We start from the raw sequence: 14443 nt of genomic DNA, 5'->3' as shown, positions 1-14443 counted from the left end.
TGATGAAAATATTCCATAATTTGATGATGACAGGAGCAGTTCAACTGTGTATTTTGCCTGAGTAAATTCCATATTTCTGGAGTTATATATCACAATGGAACTGTGCTCTTCTTAAAAATTGGCCTTATGAAACCTTTAGATTTATTTTAGTGACTGATTTTTCAATCAGAGTTTACTGGAAAAAAGCCAAGGAAACCCTGTTTTGAGAACACAAAACCCTGAAAATGTGTATACAAACAGCATCATATGAACCAATCAGTTGTTAGGAATATGTATATATATACATTTGCACACAGTAATAATTACTGAATAAAGAAGACATGAATTTGAAAGTGAGTGGAGGGAGGAAAGGGTAAAGAGTAGTGTTGTAATTAAATTATGACCAATAAGTAAGTAATACCGATAACAACCTTTCCGGTGACTGTGGATCTCTGAATGTTGCAGTCAGCCAGGACTGTGATTCCCGGAGCTCTAGGCACAGCCAGCTGTGCCAGCTGTAAGCTAGTTCTGTCAAAGAAAGGGCATGGCTCTGAACACTGCAGTGTTCAGAGGCTGAGGTGTCTGGAACATTTCTCCTAACCATTCCCTTGGCGCACTAGGAAAATGGTGACTTTTTCTCAGACTTGCCGTAAACTTCCAGGCAATAGTACTGTTCCGCTGCTTCAAGAGGATAGGAGGCAGGGGATGTGGTGGCTCAGTGGGTAAGAGGTCTTGATGTGTGTGCCTGAGGGTCTGTGTTGGAACCCTCTGCACCCACATTTCACATAAAAACCAAAATCAAACAAACAACAACAACAAAACTGTTTGTGCCTCCTTACATCCTGTAACTCTAATTCTGTAGTAGGGAGAGACAGGAAGGAAGGAACCTAGAACTTGCTAGTTGGTCTAGCTCCAGATTCAATAAGAGTCCTTGTCTCAGAGACGAAGAGTGGTAGGGCCGAACATGTGGCATCTGCCTCTACCTCGGGGGTTTACACACACTCACACTCGTGTGCCTATCTCGGTGTGTGGGTTTACACACTCACACTCGTGTGCCTATCTCAGTGTGTGTTTGCACACTCACACTCGTGTGCCTATCTCACTGTGTGGGTTTACACACTCAACACTCGTGTGCCTATCTCGGTGTGTGGGTTTACACACACTCACGCTTTTGTGCCTATCTCAGTGTGTGGGTTTACACACTCACACTCGTGTGCCTATCTGTCTCAGTGACATCATCTTTCTGGTGCTCACTTTTGGCCTCGTTAGCAGCTACTAACTATATTCTCTACCGAGCACGTAGGCTCGTAATGATGACATAGTTAACCTTACACTTAGAAGCTATCTCTTAACACAGCATTTGTTTTTGATTTTAAAAATGATTTACTTTTATGTGCATCGGTGTTTTGCCTGCATGTGTGTCTGTGTGAGGGTGTTGAATTCTCTGGAACTGAAGTTACAGACAGTTGTGAGCTGCCATGTGGGAATTAAACCCAGGTCCCCAGTTCTCTTAACCACTGAGCCATCTATCCAACCCCAATACTTGTTTTCTTAATAACATGAATTATCCTTTCAAACAAGTTCAGCGTGCTTCATACCCTTCATCAAGTTTCACAGGCTTCCTGGAGTGAAGCAGGATGAGTGGATTGAAAGCCCTGTTTAAAGAATTGTTATTTTATGACAGGAAGTCTCATTATAGAAATGAGACAAGTGGTTGGAATGAATTGAATTGCTTATTCATATTCGAGACTAAGGACCTTACAAAGCTAGTAGGGTGTGCACGATATTTGTATGTAATCTCTTTGGAACACAAATAAATCTACTCATGGAAATTGCTTTTTATCACTCTTCCAATAAGTAGTAATTGAGCAATGAATAAGTTATTATAAATAGGATGTCTGTGATTTAGTGTAGCTTTTAACCTAATAATAAAAATTCTTTTTGTTTCTTAGCTGTTATTTTATGAGCTTTTAGAAGTAAAAGGCCAAAAGCATAGATTATTTGTAAATGAGATCTCAGGGATGGGTTGGTACGAGCCTTTTCTCTGAAATAAAACAGAGGTGAAGTGATTCTGCTTCGGATTTACATTGCACCATGGCATCTGACAGCACGTGGTCCAGCTATCTCATAGATTCTTTCCCTTAATTGTAGAAAGATGAACAAGCCATGCTGGAAGATACACTGGTTGCTCTATTTGATTTGGAAAAAGTTTCCTTTTTCTTCAAACCATCAGAAGAGGAGCCTCTGGTTGCAAGTGAGTATTTGTGTATAGAGTGTTTCTGGGAGCAGATGATACTGTCTTTTCATTTGCATAAAGTTACACGAGTTGAATGACTGAAAGGCTGTCTTGGACTTAGCCATTTTCCAACATTAGTGCTGACAGAGGCTGTATTTTAGAAGTCACACTTGGGTGACAGTATTTGTTATGCAGTGAACATATAGATTAATGTTCATGTCTTTAAATTTTTGCAAATTAACCATCATTCTCCTATGATTTCAACCTTGTCATAAATGTTTAAGAGGATGTCCAAGAAATCTTTAGTTTATTTTTGAAAACAGTTTTGTGTGCCTCCTGTTTTTCACAAGAGAAAAGTGTAGTCAGAGATGGGAGATGTTCTTCTCCCTCTCAATGGCTAGTATGAGAGACTTATTAAGTGCCCACTTCAGATCCATGGTTTGAGGAAATAATGATAATTCTTCATTTGTCTCATCAAAAACTTCATTTGAAGGCTTACTCCTTGCCACCACTGTACTGGGTATCAAGTTTAAAAAGAGTACTGAGCAGATGGTGTCTTCTTCTGTGGGTTATAAATTGAAATGAAGAAAGAAAATGACAGGTCAGAAAGACAGATTAATTTGGTGTTACTTTAAAAGTAACAATAAAGTCAATCAGAATAGAAAGCTCTTCATAGGAGGGGAGTGCCTTTAGGCTAAGAACCCAGGTCTCTGAAGGGGCTAAGAGACAGTAACAAAGATATTGGGAAGAGGGCTATCATGCTTCTTTACCTCTCAGGTAGGAGGGTGTGGAACTTGTTCTCAGAGCAAGTTCCTTTTTTATTGCTGATATGTGGGGAAATAGTTGGTTTTGTATATTAGCTTTGCCTCTTGCTTCCTTGATATATGTCTCTTGCTTGATATATGTCTCAAGAGAATGTTCTCAATCTCAGATTTTCTCCCATCATTGAGCATCTTATCTGTAAACAAAAGTTTACTCCTTTCTATGTTCTTTCTTCCGTGGTTGTCTTATTGGGAATTGCTAGCACATCATTGAAAAGAAGAGGCATTAAAGGGGTCACCTTTCTGATTTTAATGGGAAATCATAGTTTCTTAAAACCAAATATGACATTAGCTTAGCTCTAAATGTATTTCACCACACCATTTTTGCACCTATTGACTGAGAACATTTTTCATGAGTTCATGTTCCATCTTGTTAAATGCTTTTCCTGTATGGCCCCAAGATTAGGTGGGTGTTTTTTTTTTGTTTTTTTTGTTTTTGGTGTACTCTGACAATGGGTTACATTATTTTATTCTGCATACCTGTGTAAATCTCACTTAATAGTGGCATAAAATTGTTTCCTAGATTTGGTTAGCATATTTTTGGGTAATTTCTTTGTCCATTAAGATTACATACAGGAAAACTGTGTTCATTCTTTTAAGTAGTGCTGAGTTTTTACTTCACTGTGAACAAGATGTTGCTAATTCTCAGTAAGTTTTACCTCCTTTAATTCCCTTCTACCTTTGCTTTATGTTTGTCTAAAATATATGCCTGTCTGTGATGTCATTGTCACCCTTCCAATAACATTGTTCACTTAACTTTGCTACACTAATGACAAAAACTACATGCATAGAGTTTAATAGACATTGGCATGTCTATTTAGCAGGTTAAATCTATATTTTCTTCTTTCTGTCTCTGTCCACATCTTTCTATCCATCTCTAGCCTAACTCTGTTTCTTTTTTTATCTCTATCTCTATATCTACCTCTCCCCCACTTCCCTTATCTCTTTCTCTGTAGGACAGGTCAGGCAGGAACTCTACAGGCTTCCAGAAAAGTTATAAACCACCATGCCTGGTTTTTAAAAATTTGGTTTTTGCTTTTGGTTCTTAATTTTAACAACCGGAAATAAAAGATTTTTTCTAATCATTAAAAGGTCATTCTTCTAAATCTTCAATTGAGAAACCCATTTTTTTTTTTTTTGAAATTTCCTAAATCAAACCATTAATCTCTCTATATAAAACAGTTACAGAAATAAAATAATCATTACGGTGTAACATAAAAAAAGACTGGTGAACTTCACTGTCTTCGCTCCTTAGCCTATATACACAATTCAGTAGATAAAGACAAATCTTGTCATCCCTGTGGTAAATGGCTTTTGACCTTGAAATCTTCTTTATATCAGTTTTAGGAAGCAAGTTTGGAGTGCTAATGTTGAACTAGGAAAATACATTCTGTGCTTGCTATGTTTTGCTTTATTTTTTAACTAGGTAGTATGAGTATTCTAATTTGAGTATTTTCAGAATGATTTTATGTTTTTTTTTATGGGATAGAAATATTGTGGATTCATGTAGAAGGGAAAGCATTTACAGCTGTGTTGTGAAATACTCCTACAGTGTTTTAGCCATTCGGGTTGGCTGATTTTTGCTTTTAAGCCATTAATTTTAGAGTATTTGAAAGTAGCTACAAGAATTTGGAATGATAATTTCTAATGGTCATAAGGCATCCTCAACAGAACACAGTTCATTTTATTCTATTACTCAAGGAGCAGAGCTTACAGAACCCATGTTCATTTTGTTAATGGTTGCTATGCAGCCAGCTTTCTCCCATACTACTTAAAGAGTGTACTCTGTGGGCTCATTTTGACCAAATATGAATGAGGCACCTGTCCCGAGAGACCCTCATTTAGTTAAGTGAGACACCTGGTGTGTCAAAGTGTAACCAAGTTTCCCATTACAGAATTTGATATTCAGCTCAGTAATAAACCTGCTTTTTTAGCTTCTGGAACTGTGGTGCAGTACTCTTTCTGGCACAGTGCTTTGTGGATCGTGTAAGTGTTCCAGGACTGAAAAGAAAGGCTTCCCTAATACGAGTGTGACAGCTCTGAGGGGAAAGGTATCCCATCAGGAGCCAAGGAGTACCACAAAATCACAACACACAAGGGACCTCATACAAGAAATTTATTGGGAAAGACACTGGAGGGCAGATGCTTCAGTTTGGGCAAGAAGCAAAACAGAACTGAGCAGGAGACCGGCTGTTATAAGGTTTCTTGTGGGGCAGAGCTTTCCAGGGTGGCCTGGGATTGGTGGGATTTTGTGGTCTGAATTTGGGCCTTTTTTTTTTTTCCTGTAGTGTTTGGTTCCCTGCATTTCCAGGGGCTAGATATAGACCTTATGGCCATTAAGAGTAGTCTAGGAGAGAGGGGGAGGGGCCTGACCTTGTGCATTCCTCGAGTACCTTATATATAGGAACACCCTTTCTCATTAATTAATTGATTCTTTACATTCCAATCCAAGTTCCCTTCCTTCTCTCCTCCTGCTGCCCCATCCTTCTCCCATCCCACCTCCTGTCCACTCCTCAGAGAGGGTAAGGTAAGTCTTGCAGGTTTAAAGACTTCATTGTTTCTTACTGCCGAGTAGTACTCTGTTGTGTAAATGTGCCACATTTTCCTTTGTCCATTCTTCAGGTGAGGGGCATCTAGGTTGTTTACAAGTTCTGGCTATTAGGAATAATGTGGCTTTGAGCATAGTTGAACCAATGTCCTTGTGGTGTGAATGTGCCTCCTTCGGGTATATGCCCAACAGTGGTATTGCAGGACCTTGAGGTAGGTTGATCTCTAATTTTCTGAGAAATTGCCATACTGATTTCCACAGCAGCTGTACAAGTTTGCACTCCCACCAGCAGTGGAGGAGTGTTCCCCTTTCTCCACATCCTCTCCAGCATAAGTTGTCATCAGTGTTTTTGATCTTAGCCATTCTGATTGGTATAAGATGGAATCTCAGAGTTGTTTTGATTTGTCTGTCCCTGATGACTAGAGCATTTCCTTAAGTGTCTTTTGGCCATTTGAGATTCTTCTGTTGAGAATTCTCTGTTTATATTTGTATACCATTTTCTAAATTGGATTATTTGGTCTTTTGATGTCTAGTTTCTTGAGTTCTTTGTGTATTTTAGAGACCAGCCCTCTGTCAGATGTGGGGCTAGTGAAGGTCTTTTTCCATTCTGTAGGCAGCCATTTTGTCTTGTTGACCATGTTCTTTGCTTTACAGAAGCTTCTCAGTTTCAGGAGGTCCCATTTATAACTGTTGCTCTTAGAGTCTGTGCTATTGCTGTTATATTTAGGAAGTGGTCTCCTGTACCAATATGTTCAAGGGTACCTCCCTCTTTTCTCTTCTATGTGGTTCAGTGTGTCTGGATTTATGCTGAGGTCTTTGATCTATTTGGACTTGAGTTTTGTGCATGGTGATAGATATGGATCTATTTGCATTCTTCTACATGTTGACAGCTAGTTATACTAGCACCATTTGTTGATACTTTCTTTTTTAGCTTCTTTGTCAAAAATCCTGTGTTCATAGGTGTGTGGGTTAATAACAGAGTCTTTGATTGGATGATATTGGTCCGCCTGTCTTTCTTATCAATACCAAGCTGTTTTCATTACTATATTTCTATAGTAGAGTTTACAGTTAGGAATAGTGATGCCTCCAGATGTCCTTTTTCACTTGTTTGGTTAGAATTACCCTAAGATATTTTATGTTGTTTGTGGCTTATGTGACAGGTGCATCCCAGAGATGTACGGATAGTTAAACATACAAAAATCCCTAAATGTGATCCATCATATAAACAAACTGAAAGAAAAAATGCATGGTCATCTAATTTGATGCAGAAAAAGCCTTTTACAATATCCAACATCCCTTCATGATAAAGGTCTTGGAAAGATCAGGGCTACAAGGAACATACCTAAACATGATAAAGGTAATATACAGCAAGCAGACAGCCAACATCAAACTAAATGGATCAAAACTAAAATCAAGAACCAGACAAGGCTGTCTACTCTCTCCATTCAATGTAGTACTTGGAGTCTTAGCTAGAGCAGTAAGACAACAATAGGAGATCAAGGGGATACAAATTGGAAAGAAAGAAGTCCAAGTTTCGCTATTTGCACATGATATGATAGTATACATAAGTGGCTCCAAAAATTCTACCAGAGAACTCCTATAGCTACCAGAGAACACCTTTGGTAATGGGATACAAGATTAATTCAGACAAATTAGTAGCCCTTCTATATACTGATGGGCAAACAGGCTGAGAAAGAAATTAGAAAAACAGGAACATTAATACATTACTTTGTGGTAAATTTCAGGGATTTTTGTTGTTGTTGTTAAAAGTTTAACATATAACTGGTATAATCCAAAGGTAATGTCTAGTCTATCCTTGACCTCAGGAATTAACATGGCATTTAATGTCACTTCAGATGTCCCTCTTACGTACCAAGTGGAAGGAAGCCGGCAGGCCCTGAAAGTTTATTTCTACATTGATGGCTACCATTTTGAGCAACTGCCTCAACGGCTGAAGAATGGAGGAGGCTTTAAAGTTCACCCTGTTCTGTTTACACAAGGTGAGCTGTTTTCCTTCCCAGGCTTCGTGTGTGCAAACTGTTCTATCATGTTGGTGTTTTAACTACATTTAATGGTAACAGTGAATTTTCTTCACTAATTTTAAAAATCCTTCATAATTTTCAGGGAATATAATTAATTGTTTCTGGGTATGTTTATTAAGAGCATTTGATTTAAATATACTTATCAAATAGAACTGGGACATTTTATAAGATAGAGAAGTTGAGTGATTCAAAGAAATAAAGTTAAATGAAACCAAATGGTTAGATAAAGTATGGGAGAAAAATCAAACAGCTAAGCCTACTATGTGGCATAGAAAAATTTCAACAGTAGTTTATTTCTGCTGAGTGTGATGGTGCATATCTATAGTCTCAGGATGCAGGTGGGCTAGCAGGACGGATGCTAATTTGTCTCCAATCTGGGCTATACAGTGACTGTCTGAAAACAAATTAAACATACGTTTTACTCTGGCTTCTGTTACGTATATATTCACTAATGTACATGCATACTAAATGTTTTCTGTGTCATTGGCTAGAGAAACTGATGCCTTCCATTATTGCTTATGTCAGATTTTGTTAGGAAATGGATGTCCTTGTTTGTTGTTTGTTTGTTTTTGTTTCAATACTGGGTTTCTCTGTAGCTTTGGAGCCTGCTCTGAACTTGCTCTGTAGATGAGGCTGGCCTCAAACTCACAGAGATCCACCTGCCTCTGCCTCCTAAGTGCTGGGATTAAAGGCGTGTACCACTACTGCCTGGTAGATATGTGTAGTCTTGATCATTTTTTTCTTCTGTAAGTAATCAGTATATAACATCTTCAGTGGGAAGAACTTCAGAATAAATCATGTAAGAGTGAATTGCTAGGAATTTGAAGAGAAGCCTGGGTGTCTAGAGAACACCAGACATTCACACTACTGTCTGGTCTCTGTCAGATTAGGATTAACCCCCTCCCTCCTACAACGAGTATGCTATGGTTCTAGGATTAAGTCAGTTATTGAGTGGTACTCCTACAGATTTCCAGTTTTTCCCTCTTTGGGTTCTCAAGGTCTCTTTTATTTACTGTAGACCTTGATAGTCTGGTGAAAATGAGCAGAGGAGACAGAATCAACCAGGGTCACTTGTGATGGGTATATGAAAGCTGGGTTTATAGGTGGAAACTTTGCTTTGTGTCACAAATGTATTAAACGGAAAATCTGATTTTTAACATACAGGTTGCTCTACTTAAGGTTTCCAAACTGATTCCCCTCAAAGGAGGTTTCTGTGTTTCTTAAGGAGCTATTAGCATCATTTTCTTTTGTCTTTGGGGAAAATGTGATAGTCAATGTTGGCAAAAGTCTGTAAGAAAGAAAAGAAAAAAGAAACAATGAACAAAAAAAAAATAGATCTTTGGAAATATATTAGATTAACCTGAAATATGTCAGAAGTTCCTGTAGTCAGGTCTTTGGGACTGCCAGCATCTCAATAATAACACAGAGACTTACTATTAATTATGAAAGCTGGACTAGCTCTTATAACTTAAATTACCATTTCTATTAATCTGCACTCCACCATGCCACATGGTTTTTTTCTTCTACATTATGACTTCATCAGACTTCCTTAGTGTCTCTTTGGAGTCATCCCAAGCTCCCCTCTCTCATTGGAAGTCCCTCCTAACTTCTCCTGCCTAGCTATTGGACATTCGGCTCTTTATTAAATGCATCCGAGGGTGCCTTTCACACAGTGAGATCACCCTGCAACAGTTCTCCACACAGTTGGATGAGACAGAGAACGCTAGACCAGAGAGTTCATTTCTACAGCTTTAATTGGGCTTATGGTTCTTCAGGACACTGTCTCTTCTTTCTTCATTCTTTTTATTATTATTATGAAAGACAGAGGCAGAGAGACACACATACACACAGAGACAAAGACAGAGACAGATCACAGAGGGATCAAACTTATGTTGTCAGGCATGCACCATTGAGTCACAAGTGCCTTTACCCGGAGAGCCATCTTGCCAACCTTGACTTTTTTTTTCTTTTTTAATTTTCCTTTGAAACCGTTACTGATATGACAGATGGCACTAATATTTCTTTTAAATAATGTGTCACTTATGACACATCCACCTCCAATAACTGAATAATCACAGCCCATTGCACATGCATTTAAGGAAAAGCTTATTTTGTAAGTAGCCTTTCTTTTACAAATTTTGTAAAAGCCATTTGGAAAATAAGTCTATTGCTTTAAAAATTAATGTGAGAAGCCTGCAGTAAACATTTGGCTCTCATATCTTACATCAGTAACATAAGAGAAACAGACACTGGTGGATGGTGGCACATGCCAGGCCAGCCTGTTCTACAGAGCAAGTTCCAGGGCATCCAGAGCTACCCAGCTGTCTGAAAAAGCCAAAGAGTCAGGGTCTATATTCAAGGCTACAAAGGAGAAGCCTGGAAACAGCTGATTCCATTGAAAATCTGCCCATGATAGTTGTGCCCTCAAAGGGTGGCAAAGTGCCTCTGGAGTTGTTACGTTCCCATGTACTGTCATTGTATCTCATTGTTCTGGCAGAAGCCTGGGAGAGATGCACACTCACTCTGAGCAGAGAGTTACCCAGCTTTGTGACTGAAAAAAAAAAGTGATTTTAAAAGAAAGAAATAGTCTTTTCCTGGGATAATCATTATTTGGCTCTTCACTAGCTACTTAGAAAATAGAAAACAACAATCTGTGAATGTGAAAAATCTCCTGGGAGAGAGCCATCATTGTCAGCTGTCAGCGTGGCCTTTGGTAGCAGAAGCAAAGGTACTGCTCTCTTCTTCACAAGGGCCGGAAGTGAGCAAGGTCAAAGGTGAATGTGTATTGCAGGAAGCCGCAGCTTCAGAATGGTAACTAGACAAACAAAAGTAGAACTGATTTCCAAGGCAAGGCACATGCAGATATTCTGGCAGGAAAGTTGACACAAAACATGCACAGTGCTTGAAGGCAAAGATCACTTTAAGATAATCTGCCTCCTACACATGCATGCTTCCTTACAGGTTACACAGTTGAATGTGGATGGGGTCTTGAACCCACAGTGTGAGGAAAGTCAACAGCTCTTGGGTTGAGTAGTACACAGAGAATCAAATCTCACGTCCCGCTTCCCCTGACTTACTTTCATGTCTCTGTCAGCAGTGGTCAATGGAGAGACTTTAGAAAGTGCCCACACCTAGCCCCACACCACAGCCATTAATACAGCATCACTGGAAGGTGATGCTCAAATGTCAAGATATTTTTTTGTAGTTTGATGTGCGTTTCTGAGCCCACTAGGAAAAGAAACCACTGATCTTCCTGGGCTATGAAGGACTGCAAGTATCCAGTTAATTTCTGTTTAATTGTCTTGATTCATTTCATGTATGTTCAGTTGTCAAGAGTCTGTATAGTTGGAGCAAAATGTTCTATGTGCTAACAATACATTAGGATTCAGACTGCCCTGAAAAGGAGGCGTCACTTCGGCTCTGAGTTTTCATCACCAAAAGCTGATAGTGTTCTGAGGGTGAAGGATTCAGGGATGTCTTCTTCTTCAGGACCCTGCATCTAGGAAATGAACTGGCTATTCCTAAATGGTATCTACCTGTAGCATCTTCTGTAGCCTGTTCCCATGTCCCTCAAATCTTGTCTTTTTGTAGAAAATGCAAGAGGCTTCTATGTATCCCTGGTCAGCTTTCCTTCCTTGGAAACAGCATTTAGAAAAACCTTGTTACTGGGACAAGTTACAACCCTTACTCCTATAGCTCATCTTAAAGCTTCAACAGATTCTTCCTTCTCCTTACATGAATGTCAGTCAGCAGTCTTGGGCCTGCTATGAAGGTAGACATTTTCTATAACTTCTCTTCAAGTGTCTTTCCTTCAATACTTTTCTTAATGTGTCATTAGAAGATGAATATCAGTTTTCCCATTGGGCTTTATACAATACTTATAACTGAAGCAATAAATAGCTTATTTAAACAATGAACATTCACAAAGTTTGGCAGCCAGTTCTTTGGAATTCTGATTGGCTGTGACCGTGTCTCTGTGTGTGCAATATCTTATTTAGCCAACAATGACATCAATGGAGATTTTGTTGATCAGCCATTTCAAACGTCACTCTGGAGAGACTCAGCTTTACTCTTGTTCATCATGTGTGTTCATTGTGCACGGTGCTGGGTTTCATAAAGACAGTTGTATGTATATCAAACATAGATGTTGATCATCGTTACCTTAGGATCTTTCTTCCCCTCTCTTTCCCTTCCTACCAGTCATTTTCTTCCCCCATCTTTCTCTTCTGTTTTGTTATGTATCTATGAACAAAACAACAAAACCAGGGTGCATGTGACGCATTTGTTTTTCTGAGTGGCTTATTTTGTTTAATATGGTCATCCCCAGTTATATCTGTTTTCCAGAAAATGAGATGATTTTGTCCCTTCCTATTGGTGAATAAAATTCCTCATTTTTTTCTGTCCACTCATGTGTTATGAGCTTTACACTGTTTCTGAACATGGTTGCAGTGACTGTTGCTGTAGTAAATGGGGGTGTGCAGATGTGATGAATACTCTGTAAGAAAACACCCGAAGTCAAATGGATGGGTCTTACATTTCTTCTCCATTGGTCAGTTTCTTAGAAAAGTAGAAAAGCCATGGCTTTTTTTTAGTAATTGGAAATGTGGCTTAGTGTGAGTCTTAATTTAACATTTTTTCCTTAAAATTAGATATCTGCACTCCACCATTTTTTTTTGCTATTTGAGTTTAATAAGATGTTTTATTTCCTCCAATTCAAAGTGCTAGCAATGAAACAAGCAAACTGAAGTCATGTTTTAAATATTGTTTTTAATTAAATGCTTTTAAGTATATTTTCATGTTTTCAACCAAGTATGTCAATGTAACCTTTGAGAACTACAGTATATGTATAAGAAATAGGGAATTAGATAAGAAAATACTAGAGAGAACAAAGTTTGAAGTTACCATAGTTATTATGTAGTTTGTTTCCCCTGAGATTAGAAATTTAATTCTTAGAACACCATTGTGTCTTATGTTAATTTAAATAGCAATAAATAAAATAGGATATATTATTCTCTTTCCTCCTGTTGCCATGCAAACTAATTGTTAAATACAGAACTGATATTTTCTGTTGTTCATTCTCTATAACCTTATTATGTGCCACAAAATTCTTGCTAAATCTTTTCACAAATGTAGACATGTCTGCTATTTCTGAAAACAAGAAATTAAGGTGTCAAGAATTTTAGTAGTCATGTAAATTTTTCATAGTTGTCAAAAGACGAAATGGAAACAGCAATTACTAAGAACAGAAGAGTGGGTGTTCATTAAAATTATAGTCAATTATGTTTATATAATTGTCCTTATTGTAGCGGGCCGGAGGGACAGCGCCAGGCCCTCACACAGTCCCACTAAAGCCCCTCCCATGGCCCCCACCTCTCTGGTCTGATGTCACAAACTAAAGTGTCCTTGCATGAACCCTTGCTCAGTTCCCAGGCTCTCTGCTTAGGTAAGCACACTCAAGCACAATCCACAGCTCAGGGACATTGAATTATTAACCCCCATGGAATGAATACCTGGCATCTTGCCTAGAACATAAAACTATTTCGATAAATAAGTCCTAATTTATTTATTTTTATATTTTATTATAAATGGCACAGGTTCTCTTAATACTGTCATTTAATGACGTTATCTCTCACAACCATCATTAGTAGCTACTCATTTTTCATGAGCAGAATGAGGAACCCGAATGTCTTAATTAATGCACTTATTAATTAATGTCTGCCAAAGGTGGTATAGCTTCTAAAGAGAGGAACTGCGGTTTCACCTTTAGCCTCCCAAACAGGAAGAGAAACAGTCATTAAAGTGTGTCTGCTGATAGTCTGATGCCTCCTAGGAAAACACCTTGCTAACAGAAAGACAGTTTCCACCCTTTAGCAGGAGTGACTCCTGTCTGCATTTGAGACCATCCCATCAGATGGCTTCCATGCAGGGCCTGGAGATTGCTGAGTCTCTTACAGCTTTTCTAATTAGTGTTGAAACTGCTCATTGAAAACACTCCAGACTTGAAAAAAAAAAAATCCACAAAGGTAGCTTCCTGTGCTGGGGTTTCTGTTGCATGAATCCTCTGAAATCTACATAATTGCATGACAATTGTGACTTCTATTGTAAAAATTCAAATTTACTAATATGCTTAGAAGTTTCATTGGAACATCTACTAGACTCAATCCATTTAGGAAATATACCATAGTTGTATTCACATTGCTAGTTTTGCCAAAAAAAAAAAAAAAATCTGAAAAGAATAACTTTGTTAATTCATAGCACCTTGTTATTTAGTTTACAAAGTATTGCATTTAGAGGCTTTGGAAGAAAAAAATGAGGTTTCTTTCGAATCAAATTTGAAATGTTCCTTTGAAAATCAGAGCTTGTGACTGGTGATCCACTTCAAGGGGAAAGGATTTACATTGCCAAATTGCACCCACAACTGGTCTGGCTGCTAGCAGCCTGCACATGAAACTTAGATTTCTGGATTCTGTTGTGTGATTAATGTCCTCTAAAACAAACAAACAAACAAAAAACCTTAACAAATATATTACTTAAGGAAAACTAAGTTAAAAGACCTTCAAAGTGAATGAGATACTATTTGTTCCTTCTATCCTGACCTAAAACAACTCACCATTTAAGTGAAAGCACTGTCCTAATATCCCACTGAACTCGTCTGCACTTTTTGTTACATTAGTAATGGTTAGCTGAATAATAGAGTGTACATATAAATGAAGACATGTATGTATGTGTGCGCACACATGAACATACACACAGTGCTAATCCAGCCCAGGTCTAATACATACAGGCAAGTACTCTACCGCTGAGCTATACCCTCAAA

At 38.3% G+C, this 14443-nt stretch overlaps 1 protein-coding gene across 1 annotated transcript in view; it reads left to right on the top strand.

Moving 5' to 3' along the window:
- The window catches only part of Prex2 (phosphatidylinositol-3,4,5-trisphosphate dependent Rac exchange factor 2), a 232248-nt gene that overhangs the window by 159780 nt on the left and 58025 nt on the right, over window positions 1-14443 (top strand). Inside the window, exons 33-34 of the mRNA XM_051197040.1 lie at window positions 2131-2233; window positions 7441-7584. Coding sequence (XP_051052997.1) covers window positions 2131-2233; window positions 7441-7584 — 247 coding nt within the window. The remainder of the gene's footprint in view (window positions 1-2130; window positions 2234-7440; window positions 7585-14443) is intronic.

This window comes from Phodopus roborovskii, unplaced genomic scaffold (assembly GCF_943737965.1).
Source record: "Phodopus roborovskii unplaced genomic scaffold, PHOROB, whole genome shotgun sequence".
Lineage (NCBI taxonomy): Eukaryota > Metazoa > Chordata > Mammalia > Rodentia > Cricetidae > Phodopus > Phodopus roborovskii.
The sequence above is the reverse complement of the archived record's forward strand: the minus strand, read 5'-3'. Positions and strand labels throughout refer to the sequence as shown.